General features: G+C 46.9%; 1 protein-coding gene across 1 annotated transcript in view; it reads left to right on the top strand.

The window, feature by feature from the left end:
- Positions 1 to 706: 706 nt before the first annotated feature.
- The window catches only part of ergic1 (endoplasmic reticulum-golgi intermediate compartment 1), a 29,788-nt gene continuing 8,623 nt past the window's right edge, over positions 707 to 21,871 (top strand). The window contains exons 1-2 of the mRNA XM_039011913.1: positions 707 to 826; positions 10,385 to 10,489. Of these exons, the coding sequence (XP_038867841.1) occupies positions 728 to 826; positions 10,385 to 10,489 (204 nt within the window). The 5' untranslated portion in view covers positions 707 to 727. The remainder of the gene's footprint in view (positions 827 to 10,384; positions 10,490 to 21,871) is intronic.

The raw sequence follows: 21,871 nt of genomic DNA, 5'->3' as shown, positions 1-21,871 counted from the left end.
GGGGTGGGGGGGGGGGGGGGGGGGGGTCTATACTGGTCTTACATAGAAGAGAAAGAGACCAGGAAGAGAACCAGGGACATCTCAGTATTCCTCTCCTCTATTTTGGGACGTTGTGAACTATTAAGAAGTGCATGACTGTTATTCTCCAGCCTTCTAGATCTCACTCTATAAATTACATCATTCTCTACTTCCTTATATGCGCATTGAAAGGGCTGACTTTTCTCCTTTAACAACATCAACATATGAAGAGATCCGAATGACCTCATTCTCTCGACCCTAATTTTAAATATCTATTTAGAAATCTGAAATGGAGAGAGTTGACTTATCTCCAGGCCTCTAGCTTACAAACATGCAGCTATATCTATATCCAGGCTCGCATTTTGACCCGGGCTGTATTTTATTGCAGCAGATGGTTTTAGGTGCTGGCGTTTGCAGCAGATGGTTTTAAACTTATCGTCTGAAATACCAAAAGTCAAAGGTCGCTCTGCATGTGGATAGACACCAGACCCCCTCTCTCTTCTCGCTCTCTCTGTATCCATCACCCCACAGACGGGGGTCCTTAAATAGGATCCTGTCTGCCTACGTGCCAGGAGAGATCAGGACTGAGAGAAAGCGAGAGAGTGTTACTATGTACTGTGACTAGGCAGGTACCCAACAGAAATGATCTAACCACCGTTGTCCCCTCTCTCTCTCCCCTCCAGTGGTGGGTCTTGATATCCAGGATGAGATGGGTCATCATGAGGTGGGGCACATAGACAACTCCATGAAGGTTCCTCTCAACCATGGATATGGTTGTCGCTTCGAGGGAGAGTTCACTATTAACAAAGGAGACACTGCTGACCCCCACTACACAGACCTCTGATCAAGATGGCGCCGACAGAGATGGTCCTTAAAAAAACGATGCAGTTATTAGTTTTTTTTTGTATTATTTCTTACATTGTTAACACAGGAAATCTCAAGTCTTATTACATACAGCCGGGAAGAACAACTGGATATAAGATCAACGTCAACTTACCATCATTACGACCAGAAATACGTCTTTGCCGAATCGGATCCTTTGTTCGGACCTCCACCCTGGACATGGGATCTCATCCCAGAGGGCAACCCAGAACAACGCGGTCGCCGCAGGAGAGACAGACGGAGCGGCCTACTGGTCAGACTCAGAATGCGAGCACACCATCCATATTACTCGCCAATGTCCAATCTCTAGACAACAAGGTGGATGAGAGAGACAGACGGAGCGGCCTACTGGTCAGACTCAGAAGTAGAGCACACCATCCATATTACTCGCCAATGTCCAATCTCTAGACAACAAGGTGGATGAGAGAGACAGACGGAGCGGCCTACTGGTCAGACTCAGAAGGAGAGCACACCATCCATATTACTCGCCAATGTCCAATCTCTAGACAACAAGGTGGATGAGAGAGACAGACGGAGCGGCCTACTGGTCAGACTCAGAAGTAGAGCACACCATCCATATTACTCGCCAATGTCCAATCTCTAGACAACAAGGTGGATGAGAGAGACAGACGGAGCGGCCTACTGGTCAGACTCAGAAGTAGAGCACACCATCCATATTACTCGCCAATGTCCAATCTCTAGACAACAAGGTGGATGAGAGAGACAGACGGAGCGGCCTACTGGTCAGACTCAGAAGTAGAGCACACCATCCATATTACTCGCCAATGTCCAATCTCTAGACAACAAGGTGGATGAGAGAGACAGACGGAGCGGCCTACTGGTCAGACTCAGAAGTAGAGCACACCATCCATATTACTCGCCAATGTCCAATCTCTAGACAACAAGGTGGATGAGAGAGACAGACGGAGCGGCCTACTGGTCAGACTCAGAAGTAGAGCACACCATCCATATTACTCGCCAATGTCCAATCTCTAGACAACAAGGTGGATGAGAGAGACAGACGGAGCGGCCTACTGGTCAGACTCAGAATGCGAGCACACCATCCATATTACTCGCCAATGTCCAATCTCTAGACAACAAGGTGGATGAGAGAGACAGACGGAGCGGCCTACTGGTCAGACTCAGAAGTAGAGCACACCATCCATATTACTCGCCAATGTCCAATCTCTAGACAACAAGGTGGATGAGAGAGACAGACGGAGCGGCCTACTGGTCAGACTCAGAAGTAGAGCACACCATCCATATTACTCGCCAATGTCCAATCTCTAGACAACAAGGTGGATGAAATTAGGGCACGAGTTGCCTTCCAGAAAGACATCAGAGATTGTAACATTCTCTGTTTCACGGAAACATGGCTCACTCGGGATATGTTGTCAGAGTCGGTACAGTCACCCGGGTTTCTTCACGCATCGCGCCGACAGAAACAAACATCTCTCTGATAAGGTGAAGGGCGGGGGTGTATGCCTTATGATTAACATCTCATGGTGTAATCACAACAACATACAGGAACTCGAGTCCTTTTGTTCACCTGACCTAGAATTCCTTACAATCAAATGCCAACCACATTATCTTCCAAGAGAATTCTCTTAGATTATAGTCACAGCCGTGTATATCCATTGCATTTATTGTAGCTGGGGATTTTAACAAAGCTAAGAATTTAGGAAGTATGGTTCTAATCAGCATATCGAATGCACGACGAGCTTTCTGGGTCGTTGCTACTCGAACTTCCGCGATGCATACAAAGCCCTTTGGCAAATCTGACCATGACTCCATTTTCTTGCTCCCAGCCTATAGACAGAAACTAAAACAGGAAACGCCCGTGCTCAGGTCAATACAACGCTGGTCTGACCAATCGGATTCCACGCTTCAAGATTGCCTCAGTCACGTGGACTGCGATATGTTCCGGATAGAGTCGGACAATAACATTGATGTATACGCTGACTCAGTGAGTGAGTTTATTAGGAAGTGCATCGGAGATGTCGTACCTACTGTGACCATTAAAACCTTCCCTAACCAGAAACCGTGGCTTGATGGCAGCATTCGCGTGAAACTGAAAAGCGCGAACCACTGCTTTTAATCAGGGCAAGGCGACCGGAAACACGACCGAATACAAACACTGCACCTATTCCCTCCGCAAGGCAATCAAACAAGCTAATTCAACGGCTCAAACACGAGACCTATGTGGCAGGGTCTACAGTCAATCACGGATTACAAAAAGAAAACCAGCCCCGTCTTGCTCCCGGACAAATTAAAAAACTTCTTTGCTCGCTTTGAGGACAATACAGTGCCACTGACACGGCCCGCTACCAAAACCTGCGGGCTCTCCTTCACCGTGGCCAACGTAAGTAAAACATTTAAACGTGTTAACCCTCGTAAGTCTGCCGGTTCAGACGGCATCCCTAGCTGCGTCCTAAGAGCATGCACAGACCAGCTGGCTGGTGTGTTTATGGACATATTCAACCAATCCCTATCCCAGTCTGTTGTCCCCACATGCTTCAAGATGGCCACCATTGCTCCTGTACCCAAGAAAGCTAAGGTAACTGAACTAAATGACTATCACCCCGTAGCACTCACTTCTGTCATCATGAAGTGCTTTGAGAGACTAGTCAAGGATCATATCACCTCCACCCTACCTGTCACTCTAGACCCACTCCAATTTGCATACCGCCCCAATAGATCAACAGACGACGCAATCGCCATCACACTGCACACTGCCCTAACCCATCTTTACAAGAGGAATACCTATGTGAGAATGCTGTTCATTGACTACAGCTCAGCATTTAACACCATAGTACCCTCCAAACTCGTCATCAAGCTGGAGGCCCTGGGCCTCAACCCCATCCTGTGCAACTGGGTCCTGGACTTCCTGACGGGCCGCCCCCCAGGTGGTGAAGGTAGGAAACAACACCTTCACTACGCTGATCCTCAACACTGGGGCCCCACAAGGGTGCGTTCTCAGCCCTCTCCTGTACTCCCTGTTCACCCATGACTGCGTGGCCATGCACGCAACCTCAGGAGGCTGAAGAAATTTGGCTTGTCACCTAAAACCCTCACAAACTTTTACAGATTCTCAATTGAGAGCATCCTGTCGGGCTGTATCACCGCCTGGTACGGCAACTGCACCGCCCATAACCACAAGGCTCTCCAGAGGGTGGTGCGGTCCGCACAACGCATCACTGAGGGCAAACTACCTGCCCTCCAGGACACCTACACCACCCGATGTCACAGAAATGTTCACCCTTTCATCCCTTTACTTTTGTGTGTATAAGGTAGTTGTTGTGAAATTGTTAGATTACTTGTTAGATTTTACTGCATGGTCGGAACTAGAAGCACAAGCATTTCGCTACACTTGCATTAACACCTGCTAACCATGTGTATGTGACCAATAACATTTGATTTGACTTGACAGCTTAACAAAACCACAGGTCACTTCAGATAGAATTTCCAGTTTGCAAACACAACCATCACTGAACCCTGGGAAAGTTCCAGTTGCCCAGAGAGACCTCTGTTATATTTAAAATGATTGGCCACTCCGTGTTATTTCACAGATGTGATTTTACCATGACATGTCTGCCGTCGTAGTGAAGCTTCATCAGAACGAGAGCTTTCTTATCAGACTGTTGGCACCATTATGAAGGATGTCACATTTAACGTCATTGATAATGTGCCTAGTCTAACTTGGCCACTGATTTCAATGTCTCATACTAAATATGAGATCTTTATAGTGAATCTGGATCACGGGTGGTTTGAAGACATATCTTTGGTGTGACTGTAATACGGGTTGATCAGAGCAGAAGATTTGCAGGCCTGTCTCCTGCGTGTTTCTCCTGTCTGCTCTCCTGCGTGTGTCTCCTCTCCTGTCTCCTCTCCTGTCTCCTCTCCTGCGTGTTTCTCCTGTCTCCTCTCCTGTCTCCTCTCCTGTCTCCTCTCCTGCGTGTTTCTCCTGTCTCCTCTCCTGTCTCCTCTCCTGTCTCCTCTCCTGTCTCCTCTCCTGTCTGCTCTCCTGTCTGCTCTCCTGCGTGTTTCTCCTGTCTCCTCTCCTGTCTGCTCTCCTGCGTGTTTCTCCTGTCTGCTCTCCTGCGTGTTTCTCCTGTCTCCTCTCCTGTCTGCTCTCCTGTCTCCTCTCCTGTCTGCTCTCCTGTCTGCTCTCCTGTCTCCTCTCCTGTCTGCTCTCCTGTCTGCTCTCCTGTCTGCTCTCCTGCGTGTTTCTCCTGTCTCCTCTCCTGTCTGCTCTCCTGTCTCCTCTCCTGTCTCCTCTCCTGTCTGCTCTCCTGTCTGCTCTCCTGCGTGTTTCTCCTGTCTGCTCTCCTGTCTCCTCTCCTGTCTCCTCTCCTGTCTCCTCTCCTGTCTCCTCTCCTGTCTCCTCTCCTGTCTGCTCTCCTGCGTGTTTCTCCTGTCTGCTCTCCTGTCTCCTCTCCTGTCTGCTCTCCTGTCTGCTCTCCTGCGTGTTTCTCCTGTCTGCTCTCCTGCGTGTTTCTCCTGTCTCCTCTCCTGTCTCCTCTCCTGTCTGCTCTCCTGCGTGTTTCTCCTGTCTGCTCTCCTGTCTCCTCTCCTGTCTGCTCTCCTGTCTGCTCTCCTGCGTGTTTCTCCTGTCTCCTCTCCTGCGTGTTTCTCCTGTCTGCTCTCCTGTCTCCTCTCCTGTCTCCTCTCCTGTCTGCTCTCCTGCGTGTTTCTCCTGTCTCCTCTCCTGTCTGCTCTCCTGTCTCCTCTCCTGTCTGCTCTCCTGTCTGCTCTCCTGTCTCCTCTCCTGCGTGTTTCTCCTGTCTCCTCTCCTGTCTGCTCTCCTGTCTCCTCTCCTGTCTCCTCTCCTGTCTGCTCTCCTGTCTGCTCTCCTGCGTGTTTCTCCTGTCTGCTCTCCTGTCTCCTCTCCTGTCTGCTCTCCTGTCTCCTCTCCTGCGTGTTTCTCCTGTCTGCTCTCCTGCGTGTTTCTCCTGTCTCCTCTCCTGCGTGTTTCTCCTGTCTGCTCTCCTGCGTGTTTCTCCTGTCTCCTCTCCTGTCTGCTCTCCTGTCTCCTCTCCTGTCTGCTCTCCTGTCTGCTCTCCTGTCTCCTCTCCTGCGTGTTTCTCCTGTCTCCTCTCCTGTCTCCTCTCCTGTCTGCTCTCCTGTCTCCTCTCCTGTCTCCTCTCCTGTCTCCTCTCCTGTCTCCTCTCCTGTCTCCTCTCCTGTCTCCTCTCCTGTCTCCTCTCCTGTCTCCTCTCCTGCGTGTTTCTCCTGTCTCCTCTCCTGTCTCCTCTCCTGTCTGCTCTCCTGTCTGCTCTCCTGCGTGTTTCTCCTGTCTCCTCTCCTGTCTCCTCTCCTGCGTGTTTCTCCTGTCTCCTCTCCTGTCTCCTCTCCTGTCTGCTCTCCTGTCTGCTCTCCTGCGTGTTTCTCCTGTCTCCTCTCCTGTCTCCTCTCCTGCGTGTTTCTCCTGTCTGCTCTCCTGCGTGTTTCTCCTGTCTCCTCTCCTGTCTGCTCTCCTGTCTCCTCTCCTGCGTGTTTCTCCTGTCTCCTCTCCTGCGTGTTTCTCCTGTCTCCTCTCCTGCGTGTTTCTCCTGTCTCCTCTCCTGCGTGTTTCTCCTGTCTCCTCTCCTGTCTCCTCTCCTGTCTCCTCTCCTGCGTGTTTCTCCTGTCTCCTCTCCTGTCTCCTCTCCTGTCTCCTCTCCTGTCTCCTCTCCTGTCTCCTCTCCTGCGTGTTTCTCCTGTCTCCTCTCCTGTCTCCTCTCCTGTCTCCTCTCCTGTCTCCTCTCCTGCGTGTTTCTCCTGTCTCCTCTCCTGTCTCCTCTCCTGTCTCCTCTCCTGTCTCCTCTCCTGCGTGTTTCTCCTGTCTCCTCTCCTGTCTCCTCTCCTGTCTCCTCTCCTGTCTCCTCTCCTGCGTGTTTCTCCTGTCTCCTCTCCTGTCTCCTCTCCTGTCTCCTCTCCTGCGTGTTTCTCCTGTCTCCTCTCCTGTCTCCTCTCCTGTCTCCTCTCCTGTCTCCTCTCCTGTCTCCTCTCCTGTCTCCTCTCCTGCGTGTTTCTCCTGTCTCCTCTCCTGTCTGCTCTCCTGTCTCCTCTCCTGCGTGTTTCTCCTGTCTCCTCTCCTGTCTCCTCTCCTGTCTCCTCTCCTGCGTGTTTCTCCTGTCTCCTCTCCTGTCTCCTCTCCTGTCTCCTCTCCTGTCTCCTCTCCTGCGTGTTTCTCCTGTCTTCTCTACTGCGTGTTTCTCCTGTCTCCTCTCCTGTCTCCTCTCCTGTCTCCTCTCCTGCGTGTTTCTCCTGTCTCCTCTCCTGTCTCCTCTCCTGTCTCCTCTCCTGCGTGTTTCTCCTGTCTCCTCTCCTGTCTCCTCTCCTGTCTCCTCTCCTGTCTCCTCTCCTGTCTCCTCTCCTGTCTCCTCTCCTGCGTGTTTCTCCTGTCTCCTCTCCTGTCTGCTCTCCTGTCTCCTCTCCTGCGTGTTTCTCCTGTCTCCTCTCCTGCGTGTTTCTCCTGTCTCCTCTCCTGTCTGCTCTCCTGTCTCCTCTCCTGTCTCCTCTCCTGTCTCCTCTCCTGCGTGTTTCTCCTGTCTGCTCTCCTGCGTGTTTCTCCTGTCTCCTCTCCTGTCTGCTCTCCTGTCTCCTCTCCTGTCTGCTCTCCTGTCTGCTCTCCTGTCTCCTCTCCTGCGTGTTTCTCCTGTCTCCTCTCCTGTCTCCTCTCCTGTCTGCTCTCCTGTCTGCTCTCCTGCGTGTTTCTCCTGTCTCCTCTCCTGTCTGCTCTCCTGCGTGTTTCTCCTGTCTGCTCTCCTGCGTGTTTCTCCTGTCTCCTCTCCTGTCTGCTCTCCTGTCTCCTCTCCTGTCTGCTCTCCTGTCTGCTCTCCTGTCTCCTCTCCTGCGTGTTTCTCCTGTCTCCTCTCCTGCGTGTTTCTCCTGTCTCCTCTCCTGCGTGTTTCTCCTGTCTCCTCTCCTGCGTGTTTCTCCTGTCTCCTCTCCTGTCTCCTCTCCTGTCTCCTCTCCTGCGTGTTTCTCCTGTCTCCTCTCCTGCGTGTTTCTCCTGTCTCCTCTCCTGCGTGTTTCTCCTGTCTCCTCTCCTGTCTCCTCTCCTGCGTGTTTCTCCTGTCTCCTCTCCTGTCTCCTCTCCTGCGTGTTTCTCCTGTCTCCTCTCCTGTCTCCTCTCCTGCGTGTTTCTCCTGTCTCCTCTCCTGCGTGTTTCTCCTGCGTGTTTCTCCTGTCTCCTCTCCTGTCTCCTCTCCTGTCTGCTCTCCTGCGTGTTTCTCCTGTCTCCTCTCCTGTCTCCTCTCCTGCGTGTTTCTCCTGTCTCCTCTCCTGCGTGTTTCTCCTGTCTGCTCTCCTGCGTGTTTCTCCTGTCTGCTCTCCTGTCTCCTCTCCTGTCTGCTCTCCTGTCTGCTCTCCTGTCTCCTCTCCTGCGTGTTTCTCCTGTCTCCTCTCCTGCGTGTTTCTCCTGTCTCCTCTCCTGTCTCCTCTCCTGTCTGCTCTCCTGTCTCCTCTCCTGCGTGTTTCTCCTGTCTGCTCTCCTGCGTGTTTCTCCTGTCTCCTCTCCTGTCTCTCCTGTCTGCTCTCCTGTCTCCTCTCCTGCGTGTTTCTCCTGTCTCCTCTCCTGCGTGTTTCTCCTGTCTGCTCTCCTGCGTGTTTCTCCTGTCTCCTCTCCTGTGTGTTTCTCCTGTCTCCTCTCCTGTCTCCTCTCCTGTCTCCTCTCCTGCGTGTTTCTCCTGTCTCCTCTCCTGCGTGTTTCTCCTGTCTCCTCTCCTGTCTCCTCTCCTGTCTCCTCTCCTGCGTGTTTCTCCTGTCTCCTCTCCTGCGTGTTTCTCCTGTCTGCTCTCCTGCGTGTTTCTCCTGTCTCCTCTCCTGTGTGTTTCTCCTGTCTCCTCTCCTGTGTGTTTCTCCTGTCTCCTCTCCTGTCTCTCCTGTCTGCTCTCCTGTCTGCTCTCCTGCGTGTTTCTCCTGTCTCCTCTCCTGTCTCCTCTCCTGTCTCCTCTCCTGTCTCCTCTCCTGTCTCCTCTCCTGCGTGTTTCTCCTGTCTCCTCTCCTGTCTCCTCTCCTGCGTGTTTCTCCTGTCTCCTCTCCTGCGTGTTTCTCCTGTCTGCTCTCCTGCGTGTTTCTCCTGTCTCCTCTCCTGCGTGTTTCTCCTGTCTGCTCTCCTGCGTGTTTCTCCTGTCTGCTCTCCTGTCTCCTCTCCTGTCTCCTCTCCTGCGTGTTTCTCCTGTCTCCTCTCCTGTCTCCTCTCCTGTCTCCTCTCCTGTCTCCTCTCCTGCGTGTTTCTCCTGTCTCCTCTCCTGTCTCCTCTCCTGCGTGTTTCTCCTGTCTCCTCTCCTGCGTGTTTCTCCTGTCTGCTCTCCTGCGTGTTTCTCCTGTCTCCTCTCCTGTGTGTTTCTCCTGTCTCCTCTCCTGTGTGTTTCTCCTGTCTCCTCTCCTGTCTCTCCTGTCTGCTCTCCTGTCTGCTCTCCTGCGTGTTTCTCCTGTCTCCTCTCCTGTCTCCTCTCCTGTCTCCTCTCCTGTCTGCTCTCCTGCGTGTTTCTCCTGTCTCCTCTCCTGTCTCCTTTCCTGCGTGTTTCTCCTGTCTCCTCTCCTGCGTGTTTCTCCTGTCTCCTCTCCTGTCTGCTCTCCTGCGTGTTTCTCCTGTCTCCTCTCCTGTCTGCTCTCCTGCGTGTTTCTCCTGTCTCCTCTCCTGTCTGCTCTCCTGCGTGTTTCTCCTGTCTGCTCTCCTGCGTGTTTCTCCTGTCTCCTCTCCTGCGTGTTTCTCCTGTCTGCTCTCCTGTCTGCTCTCCTGCGTGTTTCTCCTGTCTCCTCTCCTGTCTCCTTTCCTGCGTGTTTCTCCTGTCTCCTCTCCTGCGTGTTTCTCCTGTCTCCTCTCCTGTCTGCTCTCCTGCGTGTTTCTCCTGTCTCCTCTCCTGTCTGCTCTCCTGCGTGTCTCTCCTGTCTCCTCTCCTGTCTGCTCTCCTGTCTGCTCTCCTGTCTGCTCTCCTGTCTCCTCTCCTGTCTCCTCTCCTGTCTGCTCTCCTGCGTGTTTCTCCTGTCTGCTCTCCTGCGTGTCTCTCCTGTCTCCTCTCCTGTCTGCTCTCCTGTCTCCTCTCCTGTCTCCTCTCCTGTCTGCTCTCCTGCGTGTTTCTCCTGTCTCCTCTCCTGCGTGTTTCTCCTGTCTGCTCTCCTGCGTGTTTCTCCTGTCTCCTCTCCTGTCTGCTCTCCTGCGTGTCTCTCCTGTCTCCTCTCCTGTCTCCTCTCCTGTCTCTAACTGGCATCTCTGATGTCACAATCCAACGCTACTTTGATTAGTTTAACAGATTAACTTTCTTGATTTCTTAGCTGGATAAAATACCTAGTCTTTGTGGTTGTGTTATGTGGTACTTATAGGCTACATTAGTTCATGTTAGAGACTGTTTTGCAACCAGAAGAGAGGGAGGAAGACTTGATACTGAACTGGATTATCTGCTAACTAGCTAGATGTGTATCAGGACTCCTGGGTCATATAAAGTCTGTGTTCTACTCATCTCTTTATGGTTATATTGTTGTGTTCTCCCTCCAGGTACCAGGTAACTTCCACGTGTCGACCCACAGCGCCACAGCCCAGCCCCAGAGCCCTGACATGACACACCTCATACACAAACTGGTCTTCGGGGAGAAACTACTGGTCAGTACAGTTCTATAGACACCCTCTGTATCTGATTGAACATCAACACACACACACACACACACTTTGCACACACACACACACACACTTTGCACACACACACTTTGCACACACACACACACACACACACACACACACACACACACACACACACACACACACACACACACACACACACACACATTTGCACACACACACACACACACTTGCACACACACACACACACACACACACACACACACACACACACACACACACACACACACACACACACACACACACACACACACACACACTTTGCACACACACACACACACACACACACACACACACACACACACACACACACACACACACACACACACACTTTGCACACACACACACACTTTGCACACACACACACACACACACACACACACACACACACACACACACACACACACACACACACACTTTGCGCACACACACACATTTGCACACACACACACTTGAACACACACACACACACACACACACACACACACACACACACACACACACACACACTTTGTACACATACACACACACACACACACTTTGCACACACACACACACACACACACTTTGCACACACACACACACACACACACACTTTGCACACACACACACACACACACACACACACACACACACACACACACACACACACACTTTGCACACACACACACACACACACACACTTTGCATACACACACACACACACACACACTTTGCACACACACACACACACACATTTGCACACACACACACACACACATTTGCACACACACACATTTGCACACACACACACACACTTCACACACACACACACACACACACACACACACTTCACACACACACACACACACACACACACTTCACACACACACACACACACACTTCACACACACACACTCCACACACACACACACACACTTTGTACACACACACACACTTTGTACACACACACTTCGCGCACACACACACACACACACACACACACACACACACACACACACACACACACACACACACACACACACACACACACACACTTTACACACACACACACACACACACTTTACACACTCACACACACACACTTTACACACACACACACACACTTTACACACACACACACACACACACACACACACACTTCGCACACACACACACACACAATTGAGATTAAAATAAGATGTAATATCCTCCTTCAGTGCTTCCTCTAAAAGTTGCATGCTTACACCTCGGGACTTAGAGGTACCCTGCGTCACAACTTCATTGCTCCAGACCACCACCAGGGGGAGATAGAGCACTCATTATGCATTTGGGTCCCAAGGTTTTTATATGACCAATCATATCGAGTGGTTCCAATGACGAATTTGACGCGAGCAAAGATGGCTGACAAAACATTACGGGGGAAGCAGATGTAAGTAATTATAACGTCATAACGAGTCAAGAAAAACATTTACAATTGAGAGGAATATGTTAGTTAATGTAGAGACAAACGATTGTGCATATTTTTTTGTCAAAGTTAATTTATGAAAATCGCGATTTAGCAAGTTAACTGACTAGCTAACATTAGTTAGCTGGTGTTATGATATGAGTACAGTATGACATTGTAATTCGTGTTGTTTAATGTTTTAGGGACTCCTGAAACAACCAGATAACCAGGCTGTCATCTTGTGAAACAGTGGATGTAAAGAATCTAGCTAGCTAAAGCATTTACTGCTAATTGAATGTACAATTGTGTGAGCTTGCCTTGCAATGCAGCTGAAGTAACCTAGCTAGCTAACTATTTACTTTCTTATTGTGTAGTGGAGGATAAAAATAACTGTATGCCTATGGATGTGTAGCTAGCTACAGTATGTAGCCGGTCTGTGTCCCCCTTTTTCCTCCAAACATGACGATGGTCATTATGGCCAAACAGTTCTATTTGTGTTTCATCAGACCAGAGGACATTTCTCCAAAAAGTACGATTTTTGTCCCCATGGGCAGTTGCAAACCGTAGTCTGGCTTTTTTATGGCGGTTTTGGAGCAGGGGCTTCTTCCTTGCTGAGGAGACAGAACGTGTCTCCTTCCTGAGCGGTATGACGGTTGCGTGGTCCCATGGTGTTTAAAGAAGCACTGAGTTTGAAGGTAGGCCTTGAAATACATCCACAGGTACACCTCCAATTGACTCAAATGATGTCAATTAGCCCATCAGAAGCTTCTAAAGCCATGACTTAATTTTCTGGAATTTTCCAAGCGGTTTAAAGACACAGTCAACTTAGTGTATGTAAACTTCTGACCAGCTGAAATTATGATACAGTGAATTATAAGTGAAATAATATGTCTGTAAACAATTGATGGAAAAATGACTTGTGTCATGCACAAAGTAGATGTCCTAACCGACTTGCCAAAATTATAGTTTGTTAACAAGAAATGTGTGGTTGAAAAACAAGTTTTAATGACTCTAACCTAAGTGTATGTAAACTTCTGACCTCTGACTTCAACTGTACATGTACTGTAGTTATTGCCTATGGATCGAGTAGAATATAATATAACTTTGTGCCAAGGATGCAAGTCATATATACATGTAGTTATTACCATGCATTGTGGCCTGTACATTTAATATATTCACTGATCATGTGATCTACCGTGGCAAATAAAGGTACAGTTCAGGTATGAATGTCTTTGAGATTATTCTTCAGTCATATCCAATACCAGGAGTATCAAATTCCAGTCTTTGAATGATGATGTGTCTGCTTGTTTCACAATTATACACTTCAACAGTGTTTACCAATCCTGCTCCTGGGACATCCATGGTTACACATTGTAACTAATAGACTAGAAACATGATTGATTTGTAATTCATATATACAGGGGGAAAAACTATGCATATCTAACTCCCTTCATCTGCATTAATCTGAGGACACAGTATTTCAGTGAGAGACTTCATTTCACCCAGTGAAACGCTTTTTATTGAAAGACGTTCATACATAATACATGCATTATAACTAGGATAATTGTAATATTATATTATAAATGCGAGTTCCATCTGTACTTTAATGCACATCTGGTGTGCATTATAAAACGAGGAAGAAAGACAGAAAGGGAAAGAGGTAACAACAAAGGCAGACAGCATATGATTCATGAATTACCGTGCGAATATTCTCAGTTCATCATACATAATAGTGTCTAGTCGGCCCGAAGGTTATCTTAAGAGCGGGTGAGGTGGCGATGACGGGACTGTGAAGAAGAGACTGTTATTGTGTGTGTGTGTGTGGTCTCACATTAAGTGGCTACAGAGTACTTTATGCTGAAAAAACAGACACGTGAGGACAAACAATAGAAGATAATGTTGACAGAAATACCACTTGAAGCTTGATGATGACTTGATCATTTGAATCAGCTGTGTAGTGCAAAAGGCAAAAAACCAAAAATGTGCCCGGGTGTTTGGAGATATGGTCCACATCGCTGACCCTCAACACACGGGTTCAGCCCCTTCCTGTAAATTACAGTAAACATCACACTCACAGAAGTTCCAAAGGAATAAAGACATTTCAAATGTCATTTTGTCATATTATGTCTATATACGGTGTTGTAACGATGTGCAAATGGTTAAAATACAAAAGGAAAAATAAATAAACATAAATATGGGTTGTATTTACAATGCTGTTTGTTCTTCACTGGTTGCCCTTTTCTTGTGGCAACAGGTCACAGATCTTGCTGCTGTGATGTCACACTGTGGTATTTCACCCAATAGGGGAGTTTATCAAGATTGGATTTGTTTTTGAATTCTTTTTGTATCTTTGTAATCTGAGGGAAATATGTGTCTCTAATATGGTCATACATTTGGCAGGAGGTTAGGAAGTGCAGCTCAGTTTCCACCTCATTTTGTGGGCAGTGTACACATAGCCTGTCTTCTCTTGACAGCCAGGTCTGCCTACAGTGGCCTTTCTCAATAGCAAGGCTATGCTCACTGAGTCTGTACATAGTCAAAGCTTTCCTTAAGTTTGGGTCAGTCACAGTGGTCAGGTATTCTGCCACTGTGTACTCTCTGTTTAGGGCCAAATAGCATTCTAGTTTGCTCTGTTTTTTTGTTAATTCTTTCCAATGTGTCAAGTAATTATCTTTTTGTTTTCTCATGATTTGGTTGGGTCTAATTGTGCTGTTGTCCTGGGGCTCTGTGGGGTGTGTTTGTGTTTGTGAACAGAGCCCCAGGACCAGCTTGCTTAGGGGACTCTTCTCCAGGTTCATCTCTCTGTAGGTGATGGCTTTGTTATGGAAGGTTTGGGAATCGCTTCCTTTTAGGTGGTTGTAGAATTTAACAGCTATTTTCTGGATTTTGATAATTAGCGGGTATCGGCCTAATTCTGCTCTGCATGCATTGTTTGGTGTTTTACATTGTAAACAGAGGATATTTTTTCAAAATGTGGTGTTTGTCCCATTTTGTGAATTCTTGGTTAGTGAGCGGACCCCAGACCTCACAACCATAAAGGGTAACAGGTTCTATAACTGATTCAAGTATTTTTAGCCAGATCCTAATTGGTATGTTGAATTGTATGTTCCTTTTGATGGCATAGAAGGCCTTGCTTTGTCTCTCAGATGGTTCACAGCTTTGTGGAAGCTGTTCTCTGACCAGTGAAGATAGTTCCTGGTGTAGTCTCATTGTGGTTGACGTCTGGTGGGGATGTGTTCATGCCATGCTCCTCTAAGGTGGTGTGTGTGTGTTTACAACATGGAGAACAGCGACAATATCTAGGAGTTATCTGGACTTTTCAAGAGAGACTTAGTCAAAGACGACAACAGTTAAAAATAATCAAATCAAAGATAATAACATTACATATTGTAACCAACCAGTAAACATGTCTTCTCTCTCTCTGTCCCGCCCCTGTAGGAGTACGTAGCCTATAATAACATTACATATTGTAACCAACCAGTAAACATGTCTTCTCTCTCTCTGTCCCGCCCCTGTAGGAGTACGTAGCCTATAATAACATTACATATTGTAACCAACCAGTAAACATGTCTCCTCTCTCTCTGTCCCGCCCCTGTAGGAGTACGTAGCCTATAATAACATTACATATTGTAACCAACCAGTAAACATGTCTTCTCTCTCTCTGTCCCGCCCCTGTAGGAGTACGTAGCCTATAATAACATTACATATTGTAACCAACCAGTAAACAGGTCTTCTCTCTCTCTGTCCCGCCCCTGTAGGAGTACGTAGCCTATAATAACATTACATATTGTAACCAACCAGTAAACATGTCTTCTCTCTCTGTCCCGCCCCTGCAGGAGTACGTAGCCTATAATAACATTACATATTGTAACCAACCAGTAAACATGTCTTCTCTCTCTCTGTCCCGCCCCTGTAGGAGTACGTAGCCTATAATAACATTACATATTGTAACCAACCAGTAAACATGTCTTCTCTCTCTCTGTCCCGCCCCTGTAGGAGTACGTAGCCTATAATAACATTACATATTGTAACCAACCAGTAAACATGTCTTCTCTCTCTCTGTCCCGCCCCTGTAGGAGTACGTAGCCTATAATAACATTACATATTGTAACCAACCAGTAAACATGTCTTCTCTCTCTGTCCCGCCCCTGTAGGAGTATGTAGCCTATAATAACATTACATATTGTAACCAACCAGTAAACATGTCTTCTCTCTCTCTGTCCCGCCCCTGTAGGAGTACGTAGCCTATAATAACATTACATATTGTAACCAACCAGTAAACATGTCTTCTCTCTCTGTCCCGCCCCTGTAGGAGTACGTAGCCTATAATAACATTACATATTGTAACCAACCAGTAAACATGTCTTCTCTCTCTCTGTCCCGCCCCTGTAGGAGTACGTAGCCTATAATAACATTACGTATTGTAACCAACCAGTAAACATGTCTTCTCTCTCTCTGTCCCGTCCCTGTAGGAGTACGTAGCCTATAATAACATTACATATTGTAACCAACCAGTAAACATGTCTTCTCTCTCTCTGTCCCGCCCCTGTAGGAGTACGTAGCCTATAATAACATTACATATTGTAACCAACCAGTAAACATGTCTTCTCTCTCTCTGTCCCGCCCCTGCAGGAGTACGTAGCCTATAATAACATTACATATTGTAACCAACCAGTAAACATGTCTTCTCTCTCTGTCCCGCCCCTGTAGGAGTACGTAGCCTATAATAACATTACATATTGTAACCAACCAGTAAACATGTCTTCTCTCTCTCTGTCCCGCCCCTGTAGGAGTACGTAGCCTATAATAACATTACATATTGTAACCAACCAGTAAACATGTCTCCTCTCTCTGTCCCGCCCCTGTAGGAGTACGTAGCCTATAATAACATTACATATTGTAACCAACCAGTAAACATGTCTTCTCTCTCTGTCCCGCCCCTGTAGGAGTACGTAGCCTATAATAACATTACATATTGTAACCAACCAGTAAACATGTCTTCTCTCTCTCTCTGTCCCGCCCCTGCAGGAGTACGTAGCCTATAATAACATTACATATTGTAACCAACCAGTAAACATGTCTTCTCTCTCTCTGTCCCGCCCCTGTAGGAGTACGTAGCCTATAATAACATTACATATTGTAACCAACCAGTAAACATGTCTTCTCTCTCTCTGTCCCGCCCCTGTAGGAGTACGTAGCCTATAATAACATTACATATTGTAACCAACCAGTAAATATGTCTTCTCTCTCTGTCCCGCCCCTGTAGGAGTACGTAGCCTATAATAACATTACATATTGTAACCAACCAGTAAACATGTCTTCTCTCTCTGTCCCGCCCCTGCAGGAGTACGTAGCCTATAATAACATTACATATTGTAACCAACCAGTAAACATGTCTTCTCTCTCTCTGTCCCGCCCCTGTAGGAGTATGTAGCCTATAATAACATTACATATTGTAACCAACCAGTAAACATGTCTTCTCTCTCTCTGTCCCGCCCCTGTAGGAGTACGTAGCCTATAATAACATTACGTATTGTAACCAACCAGTAAACATGTCTTCTCTCTCTGTCCCGCCCCTGCAGGAGTACGTAGCCTATAATAACATTACATATTGTAACCAACCAGTAAACATGTCTTCTCTCTCTGTCCCGCCCCTGTAGGAGTACGTAGCCTATAATAACATTACATATTGTAACCAACCAGTAAACATGTCTTCTCTCTCTCTGTCCCGCCCCTGTAGGAGTACGTAGCCTATAATAACATTACGTATTGTAACCAACCAGTAAACATGTCTTCTCTCTCTGTCCCGCCCCTGCAGGAGTACGTAGCCTATAATAACATTACATATTGTAACCAACCAGTAAACATGTCTTCTCTCTCTCTGTCCCGCCCCTGTAGGAGTACGTAGCCTATAGTAACATTACATATTGTAACCAACCAGTAAACATGTCTTCTCTCTCTCTGTCCCGCCCCTGCAGGAGTATGTAGCCTATAATAACATTACATATTGTAACCAACCAGTAAACATGTCTTCTCTCTCTCTGTCCCGCCCCTGCAGGAGTACGTAGCCTATAATAACATTACATATTGTAACCAACCAGTAAACATGTCTTCTCTCTCTGTCCCGCCCCTGCAGGAGTACGTAGCCTATAATAACATTACGTATTGTAACCAACCAGTAAACATGTCTTCTCTCTCTCTGTCCCGCCCCTGTAGGAGTACGTAGCCTATAATAACATTACATATTGTAACCAACCAGTAAACATGTCTTCTCTCTCTCTGTCCCGCCCCTGTAGGAGTACGTAGCCTATAATAACATTACATATTGTAACCAACCAGTAAACATGTCTTCTCTCTCTCTCCCGCCCCTGTAGGAGTACGTAGCCTATAATAACATTACATATTGTAACCAACCAGTAAACATGTCTTCTCTCTCTGTCCCGCCCCTGTAGGAGTACGTAGCCAATAATAACATTACATATTGTAACCAACCAGTAAACATGTCTTCTCTCTCTGTCCCGCCCCTGCAGGAGTACGTAGCCTATAATAACATTACATATTGTAACCAACCAGTAAACATGTCTTCTCTCTCTGTCCCGCCCCTGTAGGAGTACGTAGCCTATAATAACATTACGTATTGTAACCAACCAGTAAACATGTCTTCTCTCTCTGTCCCGCCCCTGCAGGAGTACGTAGCCTATAATAACATTACATATTGTAACCAACCAGTAAACATGTCTTCTCTCTCTGTCCCGCCCCTGTAGGAGTACGTAGCCTATAATAACATTACATATTGTAACCAACCAGTAAACATGTCTTCTCTCTCTGTCCCGCCCCTGTAGGAGTACGTAGCCTATAATAACATTACAGTATTGTAACCAACCAGTAAACATGTCTTCTCTCTCTGTCCCGCCCCTGTAGGAGTACGTAGCCTATAATAACATTACATATTGTAACCAACCAGTAAACATGTCTTCTCTCTCTCTGTCCCGCCCCTGTAGGAGTACGTAGCCTATAATAACATTACATATTGTAACCAACCAGTAAACAGGTCTTCTCTCTCTCTGTCCCGCCCCTGTAGGAGTACGTAGCCTATAATAACATTACATATTGTAACCAACCAGTAAACATGTCTTCTCTCTCTGTCCCGCCCCTGTAGGAGTACGTAGCCTATAATAACATTACATATTGTAACCAACCAGTAAACATGTCTTCTCTCTCTCTGTCCCGCCCCTGTAGGAGTACGTAGCCTATAATAACATTACATATTGTAACCAACCAGTAAACATGTCTTCTCTCTCTCTGTCCCGCCCCTGTAGGAGTACGTAGCCTATAATAACATTACATATTGTAACCAACCAGTAAACATGTCTTCTCTCTCTGTCCCGCCCCTGCTAGGAGTACGTAGCCTATAATAACATTACATATTGTAACCAACCAGTAAACATGTCTTCTCTCTCTGTCCCGCCCCTGTAGGAGTACGTAGCCTATAATAACATTACATATTGTAACCAACCAGTAAACATGTCTTCTCTCTCTCTGTCCCGCCCCTGTAGGAGTACGTAGCCTATAATAACATTACATATTGTAACCAACCAGTAAACATGTCTTCTCTCTCTCTGTCCCGCCCCTGTAGGAGTATGTAGCCTATAATAACATTACATATTGTAACCAACCAGTAAACATGTCTTCTCTCCTCTCTGTCCCGCCCCTGTAGGAGTACGTAGCCTATAATAACATTACATATTGCTAACCAACACAGTAAACATGTCTTCTCTCTCTCTGTACCGCCCCTGTAGGAGTACGTAGCCTATAATACCATTACATATTGTAAACCAACCAGTAAACATGTCTTCTCTCTACTGTCCCGCCCTGTAGGAGTAAGTGGCCTATAATAACATTACATATTGTAACCAACAAGTAAACATGTCTTCTCTCGCTGTCCCGCCCCTGTAGGAGTACGTAGCCTATAATAACATGACATATTGTAACCAACCAGTAAACATGTCTTCTCGCTCTGTCCCGCCCCTGTATGAGTACGGAAGACTATAATAACATTACAATTGTAACCAACCAGTAAACATGTCTTCTCTCTCTCTGTCCCGCCCCTGTAGGAGTACGTAGCCCTTATAATAACATTACATATTGTAACCACCAGGTAAAACAGTCTCTCTCTCTGTCCCGCCCCTGTAGGAGTACGTAGCCTATATAACATTACATATTGTAACCGAACATGTAAACATGTCTTTCTCTCTCTGTCCCGGGGCCCACTGTAGGAGTACGTAGCCTATAGTAACATGTACATATTGTAACCAACCAGTAAACATGTCCTCTCTCTCTGTCCCGCCCCTGTAGGAGTACGTAAGACTATAGTAACTTACATATGTGTAACCACCAGTAACAGCATGTCTTCTCTCTCTGTCCCGCCCCTGTATGACGTACGTAGCCTATAAGAACATTACATATTGTAACCCAACTCAGTAAACATGTCCTTTCTCTCTCTGTCCCGCCCCTTGATGCCCCTTAGGAGTACGTAGCCTATAATAACATTACATATTGTTAACCAACACAGTAAACATGTCTTCTCTCTCTGTCCCGCCCCTGCAGGAGTACGTTTAGGAGTACACTTATAACCGAGGCGCATGAACTAAGAGGCCAGAGAAGGCAGAAATGATGAAGGGAAATAACTAAAAAAACCCCCCCCTCCCCAGTGTAATTCAATGGAATGATAATGTAGGCTCTACCAACTGAAGGGAACTAACAGTGTAATTAAATGATAATGTAGTCTGTAGCAACTGAAGGGAACTAACATCGACAGGGGCCGCAGTAGAGAAGGTGAAAAGGTTAAAGTTCCTCTGCGTACACATCACTGACGATCTGAAATGGTCCACCCACACAGACAGCGTGGTGAAGAAGGCGCAGCAGCGCCTCTTCAACCTATGGAGACTGAAGAAATTTGGCAGAACAGTTGGCAGAACAGGCAGAACAGTTGAAACTGGAGCAGCAGTTATAGGACTCGTTTTACTGTGAATATAGATACTTTTGTATCCAGCATCTTCACAAGGTCCTTTGCTGTTGTTCTGGGATTGATTTGCACTTTTCGCACCATAGTACATTCATCTCTAGGAGACAGAACACAAATTTTCCAAGCTGTTTAAAGGCACAGTCAACTTATCGTATATAAACTTCTGACCCACTGGAATTGTGATACAGTGAATTATAAGTGAAATAATCTGTCTGTAAACAATAAGCCTTTTCCTAGCTCGTTTGTGAGAACCCTACTTTTGATTCACCTGCCTGTTTTCCTACCTGTGTATTACCATTTCCTGCCTGTTTTCCTACCTGTGTATTACCATTACCTGCCTGTGACCACTTCTGCGAAGGCGAAATAAACACCTTCCGTGCCATCTGCACGTGAATCTACACCTTTTTCTCCCTGAGTATTCATTACATTAGAATAGTAGTGAAGACATAAACTATGGAAATAACACATATGGAATCATGTAGTAACCGAAAAATAGTGTTAAACAAATCAAAATATATTTCAGATTCTTCCAAGTAGCCACCGTTTGCCTTAATTACAGCTTTGCACGCTCTTAAAGGTGATGGAATTGAGGTAAGTAAATCACAGTCAGAATAATACATGTATCTGTTGACACAACTCCTTTCACACCTTCATTTATTTGATCTCCAACCCCAACGAATAGTGGGCGATTAGCATGCTATCTTCATTCTTCAGTTTAAGGTCAGAATACATATAGAGAGAAAATGCATAAGAACGTGCGTTTACCTCAAGTCGGAGTCCCCGTCCCGTCCCCCCGTCCCCGTCCCCCCGTCCCCGTCCCCCACCACAAAGGGAGTAGTGCACTATTCAGGGAATAGGGGGTCATTTGAAGTCTGAATTCTGAGTGCAAGGAAAA

Source organism: Salvelinus namaycush, chromosome 17, assembly GCF_016432855.1.
Source record: "Salvelinus namaycush isolate Seneca chromosome 17, SaNama_1.0, whole genome shotgun sequence".
In the NCBI taxonomy this organism is placed as follows: Eukaryota; Metazoa; Chordata; class Actinopteri; order Salmoniformes; family Salmonidae; genus Salvelinus; species Salvelinus namaycush.
The sequence above is the reverse complement of the archived record's forward strand: the minus strand, read 5'-3'. Positions and strand labels throughout refer to the sequence as shown.